Consider the following 15,605-nt stretch of genomic DNA (forward strand, 5'->3'; position numbering starts at 1 on the left):
TATCCAAACGAGATCCGCCATGGGAATTCCTGCTCATTGCATGAAAGGTAGGTCACAGACGCCCTGCTCTAGAGAGGGTATGTCATGGCGCTCTGAGTCACAGGCACATCAATACACTATTCATAATGAAATTCAAAACAAAGAAGGATGCCTCAAAACAGCACCCCTGTGCTTCTGTCCAGGCTGACTTACCTCATAGAAGAGCCCCTCCGGGAACTGCTGGAAGCACTGAGCACACACAAAGCACTGCTCATGGTACAGCTCCCCATTACTGTTTACTATCTTCTCGGCAGGCGCAAAGCCCCCCTTGCAGCGCTCACAGGTGGCGTTGGCCAGGGCATTGGCCATGTTGCTGTAACACACAAAGGACAGGAAGTCACAGACTGTCTACCTTTTCTTCGACTGAAGACCAAATGACACAAAGAACTGAGGAGAAAATTCTATCTGATCACAAAAATCATATTGTAGCCCTAAAGCCCAATTTCTTGTGTCTTAAGAACTCAAACTTCTCCCATCTTTGCCCTTGCATCTCAGATGCTGAAAAGGCCTCCTGCTTGGAATCTGTTTTTCTTTAACATTTCCGACATTCCTCTTGCTAAATATACTATAAGTGAGTGCCTACTACCTGTGAGGAACTAGGGATAGACAGAAGTCAAGAGCTGCCCTCCAGGAGCTTGAGGTTATAGCTTAATAAGTAGCCTAATTAAAATACCCACAGGTCACCACCTCAAAAATTTCTCTTCCTTCTGAGAACAGAATCTAAACTGCATGTCAACTGAACACCATGCCCTGACACAGGTTATCCCTTTGGTTAGATCCTGCTGAAAGCAACTGCTGCAAGCAGCCCTTAAAACCAGGCAGAATGCCTTAGTCCTGTAATCTCATTGGTAAGACAAGTGTTGAGCACTAACATTATAAGCTGCATCTTAAAGTCACAGGATTGTACATTGTGAGGATCATTTAATAGACATGACACGGGGAGGTTCAGGGAGTTGGAGTGACCAGCCCAATGTCACAAAGCTCAGTAGTTAATGGAAGACACTAGACCAGAATCCAGAGTCCCTGTTCATAAAATCACAACCAGAATATAGTATCAATTTCAAACACCGGGGAAGACATGATAGGGACACCATCACACGTTGCACATCAGGCAGTCAAATGACCACCGATGAACCCAGTGACCTGGTCTCTCCCTTGCAGTCATTCCACTATACCTTGAAACATATAGGAGGCACTCAATAAAAGGATCCACAGCCTAACTAACTACTGTGTAGTCGGAAGAAGAAAAGCATATACTCAGATAATTATTTAGCTCTAACAAGCCTTGGTTTCACATAAAGAACTACTTTGTTCTACAAGGCCTTGAAGTGGGCAAGGTCCCCTACCCACAGCGGTCATTGGCCAAGTTGTTCTTCACAATTTGTCAAGTTTATTTTCAGACGCCCACTCAGAGCACAAGCTCTACCTGTGTGTCTAGTTGCCTGGTGCAGCCTGTAACTACCCAGATACTGAGTCAATTCACCTTGTAAAGTTACTGCCGACATTCTCTAGTATCAACCACCCTGGGAGGCAGGTACGGAGTCTTCATTTTACAGACAGATTAACTGCTTTGTCCCCAGCCAGTTTCTAAGTTTTCCCGTTTCCTTAGAGAAGGGCCCACACATACCTTGTCTCAACTCCATTCTATCCCAATAGAAGTCAATTTTGCCTTCTTGCCCTAAATGTTTCAAAGAACAGTATTCCTATTTTGTAGCCTTGCCATAACTAACCCCATGCAGAAGTACCACGTTCATAACCACATACCAATCACAACTCAACTTTACTTAATAGGCTTAAATATAGAATTAAAACATCACAAAAAAGGGGGAAAAAAAAAAAGAAGAGAGGCAGCCTCATTGCGTGGCAAAACTGGCCTAAATCTCATATCACATTTTCTACTTTGTCATTTCAAAATTACTGTGGGTTATGGAGAAAAATACATCACATTCCCTTCTTCATTTGCTTTGCCATAAGCCAGATGAACTGTAGCAGTTTTAGCAAAGCTCCTGGAAAGGTTTATGCTTCCCCTTTCTCCTGACCAAAATCGAAAGGTGTCTCTACATGAAGTACGGTAAACCTGCCCCAATAATTCTAATATCGTTTTGAGGTTAAAATAAGAAAAAGTATATAACTTTGGAAGCCAGAAGATGCTACTCAAATACAAAGCATTATTATTAACTTTGAACCCTCTCAAAAGATTTACCAGATCCTTAGAATTTTAATAGAACTCCCAAAAAGCAGGAAGAGAAGAACATTCTGGAATGCCTTGATCCATTATCTAGATCAAGTGGTTCTCAAAGTATAGGGGCCACTGTGACCCTTTCAGGAATTCAAAAGGTCCTTCCTTTTCCAACTACATCTCTGTGGGAGGCATATTTTCTTTATGTACATTATCTAAAGTAACATATTACACTAGGATAAATGCAGAAGCAGAACTCAGAAACCGTCTTCTTTAGATAGTCATTAATGAGATTTGCAAAAATGTAATTCAATGCCACTTTCCCATCAAGCTTTTCTCATTTTGGAAGTAGTTATTTTTCATAAAAATTCATTAATATTAATATTTATTAATACTAACACAGAATGAGTTTATTGTTATTTTAAATTAATATATATTTAATTTTGCTCTCAGTTCTTATTTTCTAAGACAGTAAATACTGATAAGCAAACGCTCTTTGGGGACCTCAATAATTTTTAAGAGTGTAAAGCGGTCCTAAGATCAAAGCTTTCCTACTCATTATACTAAATAAACACTGGTTATATTCAAATTTAAATACTCAAATAGAAACTAGGTAGACACATTATAAATACAAACATATAGTTTCCCACACACAGGAAAAATAAACTAGCTTTAGAAATAATGTAATATGCATTTTTGAAGAAGTATTCCTTTTATTAACAAGCAGGATAAGAAAAGAAACTACCTTAGAGGAAACTTTCAGGAAAGAACCCCTAATAATCTCACCAACCTACTGAATTGTTTCCATTTCCTTCTCCTCTCTTGTCTTGGCCCTCTGGCACTGTGAATTTTTTTAACGGACTATTTTTTAGAGCAGTTTTAGGTTCACAGCGAAACTGAGAGGAAGGCGTAGAGTTCCCCTTCACCCCCACATGCAAGCCTCCCCTGCTGCCACCATCCTCCACCAGAAAGGTACTTTGTTACGACTGATGAACATACAGCGACCTGTATTTTACAGTTGTTTTTTATATTTAACACTGCCTATGATAGAAATTACATTTTAAAAGTCATGAATGATAGTTGTATCTGTCATCCGGCTAGTTGTAATTAGGTGGCTAACTTTTCATAAAAGAATTTTTGCTAAGAAGTGGTGTTGAAGACAGAGAATATATATGTGGGGAAATATATATGTAAAAGCCTTTAGTACAGAATCTTCACATCTGGCTAGTCATAACTGATTTACCTGACCCACTTCCACAAATCAACTGCACAGAGAAAAGTTGGTACCACCGAGCCTTGTTTTTCAAGTGCCTCAGTGATCAAAGTATGCGAAACAAACTTTCTGGCAACAAAATGAAAAATTTGTAAATCCAAAAAGCATCTTGAGAGTCCACAAAGCATTTTGGTTACAGTATAATTATAATTGCCCAATTATACTTAAACAGAACTCTTTATAAGTTGTGAAAATAAACGACATCTGTTACAATACCACACAGAATGGATTAGTGGAAATAGAGAATCAGGTCAGTTAAATTCTCCTTAACTCTTAATTGACAAATTGGGGATCTGCAATAATTCCAAGCTTATGACTTTGCAGGAGGCCAACAATCTTACATGAGTTTGTCTAAATACTACGCTGCACTACTTTTTTTAATTGTTTGCTAAAATGCATTTAATAACATGAATTAGACATTTTAGAGTTAATGGCATATATATGTATATATAAATATATGTATATTTGCTAGTTACACATCATTCTTATTTATTCATTCAATCCCCTCAAAACAGTATTAAGAAACCCAGTTAGCCTACTTCAAACTGCTGACTTGTTAAACTTAACAAAAATGTGTATCTTTATCAACAGTCTGTAATTAAGTTTTTACTGTTTCCCTCAACCGACCCCTCATCTGTGGGAAATTTTAGAGCATACAATATTTCTATAATAAATTCTGACAGCAAAAACTCTAAACCTCCCTCTTGGACTACATAATGAAGACATACTATTATCAGGAACCTATCGAACACAAAGACATTACTACTATTACTTTAAAGGTAGCATTTTCTTTCACTCTGCATTTCATCTGGTGTATTCCTGCCTACTGGAATATGCCCCCCTCCCCTCCATCACCCTGGAATGCTCCTCCTGAAAGTGGAGGGAATTAAACCATCAATGGCTAATGAACTCAAAGTCCAAGAAGGCTAGATCTGGAAGACGGGAGCACCTCTTCCAGGAGAGGAGACACTTACAATTTTGCATAAAAGTCACAAAACTCCTTGTAGACCTTTACGTCACTGTGCCTGCGCTGCAGTTTGGACACAGCCCTCTCGTCTTCATTGCCACTAGCCTGGTGGACACTGTTAAGGGCTGCCTGGGGGATTTCTTCATTCTCTGGGATAACATAGGGGCGCACCCTGCCCGGGAACGCCATCCTCGGGTGCTTGAGAGCTCTGAGTCCAGGGCAGAGAATAGCAGGACAGGGGACAGAGAAACAATATCCAGGCCTCCCCCGCTTCCCTGCCAGGGTCACTCCCACTGTTCCCACACACGTCAGCCCTGCGTTTGCCAGGGTCACTCCTGGCCCTTCATGTTAAGAGCTCTAGCAGCAAAGCAGTCCCTTGGTGTGCCAGTCCTGATTTACTGAGGCATTTCTGGAAGCTCTAGAAAACATTCTCCAAAGCAGTGACACAGTCTTTGCCAGAGCAGCCTTCCCGGTAGACTGTGTCTAGAAACACTGCCACAGGAATAGAGGACTGCTTGGCAGGGTCCAAGAGAAACAAACATCCACGTGCCCTGGGGAATCTGTCACCAAGCATCATCCACACGAACACTGTGCTTCTTGTAAAGCACCCCCAGACATTCTGTTTCTAACAAGCTTCCCGCTGAGGCTAACACAGCTTGCACACTCTGGGGCATATACTAATGCCCGGGGCATGGTTGTCAGCTATGCCTATGGTGGCCCTCTCCCAAGGGTCTGTGAGTCCCTGAGATTTGGAGCTACTTTGGACTTTTACTAGCAGTTGGCACATGGCAAGAGCTGGATGAATGTTCAATGAATGGACACAAGAGGAAATAGGAAAGAGCTGGAGTATAGTTAGAAACTCTCAGCTGTAGTCAGTCCACACTGCTGTCATCTTGTAGCAGTGCCACAGATGAGGAGGGTGATTATGAAGGCCATGGGTAATACAGGGGCTCAGAACCTTTCTCCAAAAACAAATGATTAAGTCAGAGGGATAAAAGGTACAGCACAGGGAACACAGTCAATGGTATTATAATAGCATTGTATGGTGACAAATGGTAGCCATGTTTGTAGTGAGCATAGTATAGGTTATAGAGTTGTCAAATCACTATGCTGTACACCTGAAACTAATGTAACAGTGTCAACTATACTTTAAACGCACGCGCACACACACACACACACAACTAACCCAAAATACTTATAAGCAAAAAACTGTACAATCATGGATAAAATATAGGAGAGTAGTTATATACAAAATTTTTGAAGATTTATTCAGTTTAGAGAGAGCAAGCAAGAGAGTGTGCATGCACATGGGGGCTCGGGCTGAGGGAGAGACTCTTTAAGCACTCTCACCGCTGAGCACAGAGCCCAGTGTGGGGCTCTATCTCATGACCCATGAGATCATGCCCTGAGCCGAAACCAAGAGTCAGACACTCAACCGAGCCACAGGCGCTCCTAAATTTTTTTTTAAATAAAATAAAATAAATAAAATAAAATAAAATCCATCTTGTATGGGTGTTTCCAGTAACTGATACATTTGTTCATTCCTAAGGAAAGAAGCTATCAGGCTCTATTTGTTTGTTTTCCTTATGATATTCTTACAGTTCCTAATCCATACTAGGTTCAATGATTGCAAATCATGTTCATTCTCTTGCCAGAACATCATTAGATCCAAAATATTCTGCTCACACTGATGTAATACTACTTGGAGACCCCAACCGAAGGGCAGAATGCTGAAGTAGGTCCTAGAGACTTCCCTTTCCTTCAGTTCAAAGAGTTTCCAGGGAATCTGGGGATACGTTTTCTATGTTCTTTTAGCCTCACTTCACATGTCAGAAATGTGACCTCCAGGAAGGTAGGAACTTTGTCTTGTTCATGCCTGTACTCCAGCATCATGAATACAGTCTACCACTTAGCAGGTGTGTGGTAATCATTTGTTGATCATTGAACTCAGATTAGTAATCCATCTACTTGATCTAGGAAATCATGAAAACAGTGAAGAGCAATTTAGCTACCAGTCTGCTAAGCATTTTGAGTCAGCAGATCTAAAAATACAAACTAATTATCTTAACTTCATAACAATTAGTCTAATTCCTACTAGACAGAAAAACAGAACCATGAAAAAAGCTAATTGTGAATGAACAGATACAATGAAGACTCTTATCTGTCAAGGAATTAAAAATAATGTGAAAGATCTACAATCAAATTTTAACTTTTTATTTTGAAATAATTATAGTCACAGGAAGTCACAAAGATTGTACAGAGAAGTCCTTCAAGACCCTTTGCACAGTTTTCCAATGGTTACACCTTATGTAATTATAGCCCAATGTCAAAACCAGGAATCTGACACTGAAACAATGTGTGTATATACATTATGTGTATGTCATTTTATCACATGGGTAGATTCATGTAATCACTGCCCCCAATCAAGATATAGCACTACTCCATCACCACAAAGATCTCTCTCATATTATCTCTGTCACACCCTCCTTCTCCACACCTTGCCATCCTGTCACCCCTTGCAACCACTGTTTTTCATCTATGGAATTGTAATTTAGAGAATGTTACTGCTATGGACTGAATGTCTATGTCCCTCCCAAATCCCTATGTTGAAAGCCTAATCCCAAATGTGATGGTATTTGGAGGTGGGACTTTGGGAGGTAATTAAAGTTGGATTAGGTCATGAGAGTGGAGCATTAATCCCTCATTATGGGATTAACATCCTTATAAGAAGAGGAAGAGACAAAGATCATTCTCTGTCAGCCATGTGAGGATATAGCCAAAGGCGGCTGTCTACAAGCCAAAATGTGGATCTTCACCAGACACTGGATCTGCTGTACCTTGATCTTGAATTGCCCAGCCTCCAGAGTCTTGAGAAATAATTATTTGTTGTTTAAGCCATACAGTCTATGGTATTTTTGTCACAGTCCACACTAGGACAGCTACATGGAATCTTATAGTATGTGATCTTTTAAAGCCTGGCTTTTTGTATTCAGCATTATGCCCTCAAGATCCATCCAAATTGTTAATATATATCAACGGTACAAGGAGGGTACAAGGAGTCGGTTCCTTTGTTTTATTGCAGAGTAATATTCCATGGTATGGACATACCATAGTTCGTTTAGCCATTCACCCACTGAAAGGGCATTTAAGTAGTTTCTAGTCTCGGGCCATTGTGAATAAAGCTGTGTATCAGTTCCTACGTGAATACAAGTTTTCATATCTTTGCGATAAATGTCCAAGAGTGAAATTGCTGAGTTGTATGATAAATATAAGTTCAGTTTATTTAAGAAAGTGACAATTTTATTAGAGTGGTTATAGTGTTTTACATTGCCATCAGCAATGTATGAGAGATTCAACTTCTCCACATCTTCACCAGCATTTGGTGCTACCATTATCTTTAATTTTGTTGTTTCAATAGGTGTGTAGTTGCAACTTTTATTATGTATATGTATTAAGTTTATGTATATGCAGATAAGTACAAAAAATAAGTCAGAAATTTCAGTCTACCAGATACCTGTATTGACTAGAAGGGAAAAAGTAATACATGTATTTGGGAAAAAATTCAAACACTACAGAGAGATATAAAATGAAAAGTAAAGTCTCTTAATAACTTATCCACACCTTCAACTAAGTCAGTTCCATGGTGTCCTTCTGCTAAATCAGATTAGTGCTGGAAATTTAGTAAAAATTCTCTTAGCTCCTCAAATTATGCTATTTTAAAAATACTGTGTTAAGGTGAAACAGGTAGGAGACCTTCCATTTTCTGTGATTTCCTCTACTTCCAGCTGGGACTATGTTAAAGAGTATGTCCTTGGAACACAATAAGTCCAAACAGAATTCTTCAACAGAAGTCACCTCAATAGGAGTCAGTTTTATGATCAAAGTTATCACATATGGTGTTACTATTTTTGAACTATTTAATCAGTGTGACTATTTATATGGATGTTGAGACAGATTCGTGGCTCTGTCTGTTTACAGTTTTGCCAGATCTCACTCTTCCCTCCTTTCCTTTCTTTTTTTAATCACCAAGGAATACCACAACTGGCAGCTGGGAGGGAGAAGGGAGGCTGAGGCTCTAAAGAAAGAAAAGATGGGGCAGGACAGAGCCCAGTCATCTATCTCACATCTCCTTCCCCCCTCTCCGCCAAGGAGCAAAAGACCCTGGCCAGTTGACATTTGCAGAGAAATTCCCTGAACCTTACACCTGCTACTTCAGTGAGGGTTAAGGCCAACCAGGAAGGCATAGCCCCTGCAATTGTGAATGAGCTCTGGTATTTAGAAGCTAGCGGCAATGGGCTGCCCTTCCATGAGCAGCTTTTCATTAAGGTCTATAGTTTCTTAAAAAGTAATTGCTCCCACTAGGGGCACCTGGGTGGCTCAGCCAGTTAGGTGTCCAACACTTGATCTCAGCTCAGGTCTTGATCTCAGGGTTTTGAGTTCAAGCCCTACATTGGGCTCCACATTAGGCGTGGAGACTACTTAAAAAAAAAAAGAAAAAAAAAGTAACTACTCACATTATTCCACTGTTTGCTTATTTGCATTACTTTACATCATTTCTGAACATATGGGATGTTTACCATGAGCTCAAAATGCAAGTCCTAAGGGGTACCTGAGAAGTGCCTGCTGAATGAATTAAAAAGTGAATACAAGTCACAGCCGGTTTCTATAAGTATACAATTAGGGAAATAATATATGCATATACATGTTTTTTCTCATCATTCAAGCATATAAGGATGCAGATTTCTACGTCAGTGCCAGATGCTGAGTGAAGAGGGCTGTCTGTGCGTGTCCTAGTATCTGAGTAAGGATCAGTAACCATGTGGCCATTGCAAGGTTAGGTGGCACTATTCACCCAAAAGGACTTCACACGGGAGTCAGTTGGTCAATCACTTCTTACCCCAGTACCATAGAAGAGAGCTAAAAGAAATGTGTGGTTATTTTTCCAAGAGGACATGGGGGGTCATTTCAGGCCAAATAAACACCACTGCTTAAGTTTTAATCCAGGCATTTTGCTACTTTCAAATCATTTTTGACACCTAATAATGTCACTCTAAGAAATGTAAATAATCCTTTTAGACTGTGATTGCAGCCATGAGAAAAATATTTATCTGAACAGCTTTGATGGAAATTACTACTGCCACTACAGTGGCATCAAAATAGTCCCTGAAGTAGGGTACAAGGCTGTTTTTAAAAAATACTCCAAAAGCCAGTTTTGTCTGAATAGTGGGCCTGTTAGGTGGCTTTTGCTGAAGAACTAGGGTTTCCTGAGGCCCATGATTCCTTAAGGGTTCTTCCCAAGAGGTTCTATAACCTGATCACCACGGTTAATTCAGGTCTTTGAGAGACCCCCACAGGACAAATCTGAATCCCAAACATTCCTTAAATCCATCCACAGAAGACAGACTTCTATTTCATAAACTCCACACTTTTTGATCATCTACTGTGGCCAGACTCTACTACTCATTGAGCAGCCCACTGCGTGGTGTCATTGTCCGTCTAGGCTGCTATAACAAGATACCACAGATTACACGGCTTGCACACAGCAGAGATTTATTTCCTACAGTTACAGAGGCTCAAAGTCCAAGATCGAGGTGCCAGCATGCTTGGGTTCTGGTAAGAGCTCCCCGCCCCCCGCCTTCCTGGCTCATATCGATACTCTCATTGTATCCTCACATGACAGACAGTGCTAGGAAGCTCTGTGGGATATCTTCTGTAAGGGCACTAATCCCATTCATGAAGGCTCCAACCTCATGACAGGAAGCACCTCCCAAACGCTCCCCCTCCCAATACCTTTGGGGGTTAGGATTTTGGTATATGAATTTTGGGAGGACACAAACATTCAGACCACAGCAGGCAGGATCTGGGACCCTGGTGGACTGCATCCAACAGTCTGTTAGATGCTAAACCACACACAGCATATCTGATGTTAAACTGGCCAGCCCAGTGTCCTGTAAAGAATGCTGCAGGGCTTCAGATTCCACCAGTCTGGCTAACTCCACGATTTCAGTCAAAACAAATTCCACCCAACATACTACCTAGCCAAAGATAAATAACCTACCTAGAGATATCACACAAAAATATTGTAGCTATTTCCAGGAGCTCAAATACTTAAAGCCATACTTAATCATGAGCATGGCTGCCAAAATTAATAATCAACTTCTTAATAACTTATATTTTAAAATTAAAATTCTCTCAAATAGCAACAATTGAACTATGTGTATCACTACCAAATAGTTAATCTATGTGATTTTTTAAAATCCAAGCTGAACATTTTAACCAATTGCTTCTAAAACATAGGACTCTAACAAAAAAAAAAAAAGGTCAGTGCTATTATATATTTTATGCCATTCCACAGACAGATGTGCATATGTGGATGGCTAAGCCAAGAACTTGGCAATAACAACTACTAGAATGTAGCTTTCCAACTTCAATCAAAGGCTTCCATGAGTACCGGGGTATTCAAAATGTTGAGACAGCCCGGTTAAGTTAACATATGGTAAAATGAATTATTTTCACTATGATGCCCTATTCTACTCAAATGGAAAATTTAATCTGATTTTCCCCCTACTATTAAAACCACAACAATCAAGACATGCAAGTAAAGATAATGGAGCTGGAAAGTTCTTTCTCATTTCCCAGCGACCAGGACAAATGCACTGTGTTTTCTTTCAACAGACAGTGAGGGAAGAGACAAAGGTCGGCTGGCCAGAGAGGACAGAGTTGCAACTAACATGCCATTTTGCCTTGTCTGTTAAAATTGTTTCCTAATTCCAGATTGCACAAGCAAAAAGAAAGCTTATTACAACAGACGCATGAGAGTGAGAAAGAAATAAGATGCACATCTTAAATGAACTTCAAAGGCACGTTTGTTACCTGCTTTCATGGGCGCCGCTTATGAATCATGATCAAAGCAGGGAAGAACCTCTCTAGCTTTGTTACTGTATGTTGGAAATAACTGAAGAGAATAAGTGAAAAACATTATCGTCTAACAGTGACGAAAGAACAGACTTAAAGGACCTCCCTATATACCAGTAACTGCCTTCCCAGGGCCTCCCACTCACCCCAAATACTCAGAACAGCCCAGCAATGACCCAGAGGCTGGGACCCCAAAAGGTTATTTGTATCTGATTCTAACACCTTCTTAAATGAAACTCACCTAGAAGTTAGAGACTCTTTGGTGTTGAAGACAGAAGATTAATAGCACCCCAAACCTTGGGCTATTTTAAGAAGTGTGTTCTTATCCCTCCTAAGGAAAATGAGTGAAACACAACTCAATCTCAAGTTGATAATTTTCAAGAAGTAACTTCAGGCACGCTTTCCATCCTAAAATCAACAATTAAGATACAATGTTTTGCTTTGTATTTCCCTGATGCCGAGTGATGTGGAGCATTTTTTTCATGTGTCTGTTGGCCATTTGTATGTCTTCTTTGGAGAAATGTCTGTTCATACCTTCTACTCATTTCTTGTTTGGATTATTTGTTCCTTGGGTGTCGAGTTCGACAAGTTCTTTATAGATTTTGGATACTAGCCCTAAAACCACAATGAGATACCACCTCACACAAGTCAGAATGGCTAGAATTAACAAGTCAGGAAACAACAGATGTTGGTGAGGATGTGGAAAAAGGGGAACTCTCCCCTTCACTGTTGGTGGGAATGTAAGCTGGTGGAGCCACTTTGGAAAAGAGTATGGAGGTTCCTCAAAAAGTTGAAAATGGAGCTATCCTACGACCCAGCAATTGAACTACTAGGTATTTACCCCCAAGATACAATGTAGTAATACGAAGGGGCACCTGCACCCCAATGTTTAGAGCAGCAATGTCCACAATAGCCAAACTATGGAGAGAGCCCAGATATCCATCAACACAAGAATAGATAAAGAAGATGTGGTATATATATATACAATGGAATATTATGAAGCCATCAAATCTTGCTATTTGCAACGATGTGGATAGAACTAGAGGGTATTATGCTAAGTGAAATAAGTCAATCAGAGAAAGACAATTATCATATGATCTCACTGATATGTGGAATTTGAGAAACAAGGCAAAGGATCATAGGGGAAGAGGAAAAAATGAAACAAGGTGAAACCACAGAGGGAGACAAACCATAAGAGACTCTTAATAATAGGAAACAAACTGAGGGTTGCTGGAGGGGACGGGGGTGGGAGGGATGAGGTGGCTGGGTGATGGACATTGAGGAGGGTATGTGTTGTGGGGAGCACTGTGTATTGTGTAAGACTGATGAATCACTGGGGCGCCTGGGTGGCACAGCGGTTAAGCGTCTGCCTTCGGCTCAGGGCATGATCCTGGCGTTCTGGGATTGAGCCCCACGTCAGGCTCCTCCGCTATGAGCCTGCTTCTTCCTCTCCCACTCCCCTGCTTGTGTTCCCTCTCTCGCTGGCTGTCTCTATCTCTGCCGAATAAATAAATAAATAAATAAATCTTTAAAAAAAAAAAAAAAGACTGATGAATCACAGACCTGTACCCCTGAAACAAATAATACATTATATGTTAATAATAATGAAAAAAAGAAAGAAAAAAAAACCTATGTTTCCAGTGAAAGCCGGTGAGGTAAAAATTCCTCATATGGTGTCTGAAACCGTCCTGGTTTTATTCTTGACGGCCATAGTAGAAGAGTCCCTACTCAGAAGCCATCAGGTGAGAGCTGCCACATGCTCTCCTCAGTGCCCTGAGGTTTATGAAACACGAGACAGGTCCCGAAGGTGTTCTGTAGCTCAGGAATTGTCTGCCCACAACGGGCACAGATTATTGCAGATTATAGTTCAGTTTCTCAATCTTAACAAATTTAACAAGTACTGACGACCTACTTAGCGGCCTACTTCTTGGGAAGTACCTCTTTCTGGACAATCTCTAGAAGTTTTCCAACATTACCCAACCAACAAATACCCATCCACAGACTTCAGAGGACACAGAGCCAAGGGAAGGTACAGGGATGAGACTGAAATAAAGCTCCTTACAGTGTTCTCCCCTCCTCCATAACACTCTGACACTGACATGTCTACTTTATTAAGAGACATTCTGGACCACACGCAGAGAGAAACCAACAGAGTTCAAGACTTGTGGCACCTTTCTCTCCCTGGCAGAAGCACAAGAGCACTGACTTGCTGCCTGCAACTAGCCACCCTGTCTCTGTAATAAGGACCACATTCTCATCCCACAAGGCAACACATACAGAAGGAAAGATACAAAATTAGATCAGTAAAGTAGCAGAATGTGTGGCAACAAGGCAAAATCAGTAGTAACAGAAAACGAAAAAAGGACAGGAACAACAGAGCAGCCCGTTTCTGGAAGCCCGATGTATACGGGAGTGTGAGCACTCTGGGACAGGACCACTGGTTGCACTGTGCTGTTTGGCAAGTTGAATTTCTCCACGTCCATCAACCCCAAAGCAACACAGCTTGTTACCGAGCATTTAGAAAAGGCAGAAAAGACTCACTCGTGTTCTTGCCATCTAGAGAGATACGCACTGCAACACGTTGATCTCTATTCCTTTTCAAAATACACACACACACACACACACACACACACACACACACACATGATTGTAAACAAAGGCAGGACCGTTGCAAGGCGATTGTTGAGAATTACCTTTATTCCTAGTACTGGACATAAAAGGACATAAAGTTCTTTGGATGAATACCATGTCCCCTTTTTCCCTGAATTCTCTGCCTTCCTGAAACTTGCCCAGTCCTCAAATTTTTACTCAAGGTCTTCTCTAAGAAGCCCCCTCTGAGCATTCCAGCCTGTACTAACCTGTTTAGCATCTACAGGGCTCACTGTGAGTGGGTAAGATTTTAGTGCACTCTATATTGTGTTCTGTGTTGCAGAGGTGCTCCTTTCAAGAACACCATAAATGAGCACTTCGGTGTGAAAACTTCTAGAGAGTCTTTACATCAAACACCCTTTTAGTAGGCAATCAAACTGGCCCTTTTGTGAAAAGTTGCTACGCAACAGAGTTGGGGAGGTGCTGGTAACTGGAAATTCAAGAGTAGCTTCAGTATGTACTTCAGCATGACGTTCTCTTGTCAGTAAAGATAACTCTCTCAACTATCACCACTGCAGTCTGAAATCTACATGCTTTCTTTTTTTTTTTTTTTAAGATTTTATTTATTTATTCGACAGAGATAGAGACAGCCAGCGAGAGAGGGAACACAAGCAGGGGGAGTGGGAGAGGAAGAAGCAGGCTCATAGCGGAGGAGCCTGATGTGGGGCTCGATCCCATAACGCCGGGATCACGCCCTGAGCCGAAGGCAGACGCTTAACCGCTGTGCCACCCAGGCGCCCCTGAAATCTACATGCTTTCTAATGAACTTTCTCTCACTAGATCCCCACCGCTGCTCAAATAAGCGGAGTGTTTGGTCAACAGAAAAAACATTCCTAGAATTCTCTTTCATAGGCTGGGCAAATTTTTTCTGATTTTTCAAATATCCTCACTGGAAAATGTCTCGGTAGCAGATCCTCTATTGTCCAAATCATTTCTCCTTGTTATTCATACTGTGACCCACTAACACATATTCTTACCCCTAAACATCTTTTTAAAAAGATACCTTGTGTCCTGACCAAAATAGATGAATTTGAAAAAGCCCTGTATTTCAAATATAGAATAGTATTTTTAGCTAAGAGTGTTAACTTAAGAGAATGCCCGGTTTACCAGGGAAACCCTTCAGTGAATCCACAGGCTCCTGATATGGCTGGGGTGGCCATCAGCACCAAACTTTCTGGCTCTAAATAACATTCTTGTTTTAGTTCTGACTCAGCCAGGGATATCTCACTGAACACTGACCTTCAGCTAAGTTAGGAGAGGAAGTCAATGGGAGTTTTTATTTTGTGAATAAGCTTAACACGAGGTCTTTCCTCAATGATAAGATAAAAGAAAACCATGAGAGCTTCAGTATGGAGGGACAGAAGAAACCTGCTGTACTCAAGTCAAGTGAAAACAACCCTTTCAAATTTCAATCTGTGTATCTTTCATCCTCAGTTGTTTCATTTTTAACATAGAACATATTTTCATGTATATTTTATTGCATTAAACATTTGAAAATATTGGATACGATTAGCAGAAGAATTGAAAAAAATGTTTTGCAAACTTTAAAAAGGCTTCTTCTCTTTCACTAATTTCAAATTTTG

The 15,605-nt window shown here is 40.7% G+C and overlaps 1 protein-coding gene across 9 annotated transcripts in view; it reads right to left on the reverse strand.

Moving 5' to 3' along the window:
- The window catches only part of LIMS1 (LIM zinc finger domain containing 1), a 146,925-nt gene that overhangs the window by 23,963 nt on the left and 107,357 nt on the right, over nucleotides 1-15,605 (reverse strand). For 6 of the 9 annotated variants that reach the window (XM_048222446.2, XM_026515958.4, XM_044379099.3 and 3 more), the window contains exon 2: nucleotides 193-352. In XM_048222446.2, the coding sequence (XP_048078403.1) occupies nucleotides 193-352 (160 nt within the window). Of the gene's footprint in view, nucleotides 1-192; nucleotides 353-4,465; nucleotides 4,712-15,605 lie in introns of those variants that run through there. The other 3 variants (XM_044379082.3, XM_026515992.4, XM_026515948.4) reach the window with 2 other exon arrangements.

The sequence above is a fragment of the Ursus arctos genome, unplaced genomic scaffold (genome assembly GCF_023065955.2).
Source record: "Ursus arctos isolate Adak ecotype North America unplaced genomic scaffold, UrsArc2.0 scaffold_8, whole genome shotgun sequence".
In the NCBI taxonomy this organism is placed as follows: Eukaryota; Metazoa; Chordata; class Mammalia; order Carnivora; family Ursidae; genus Ursus; species Ursus arctos.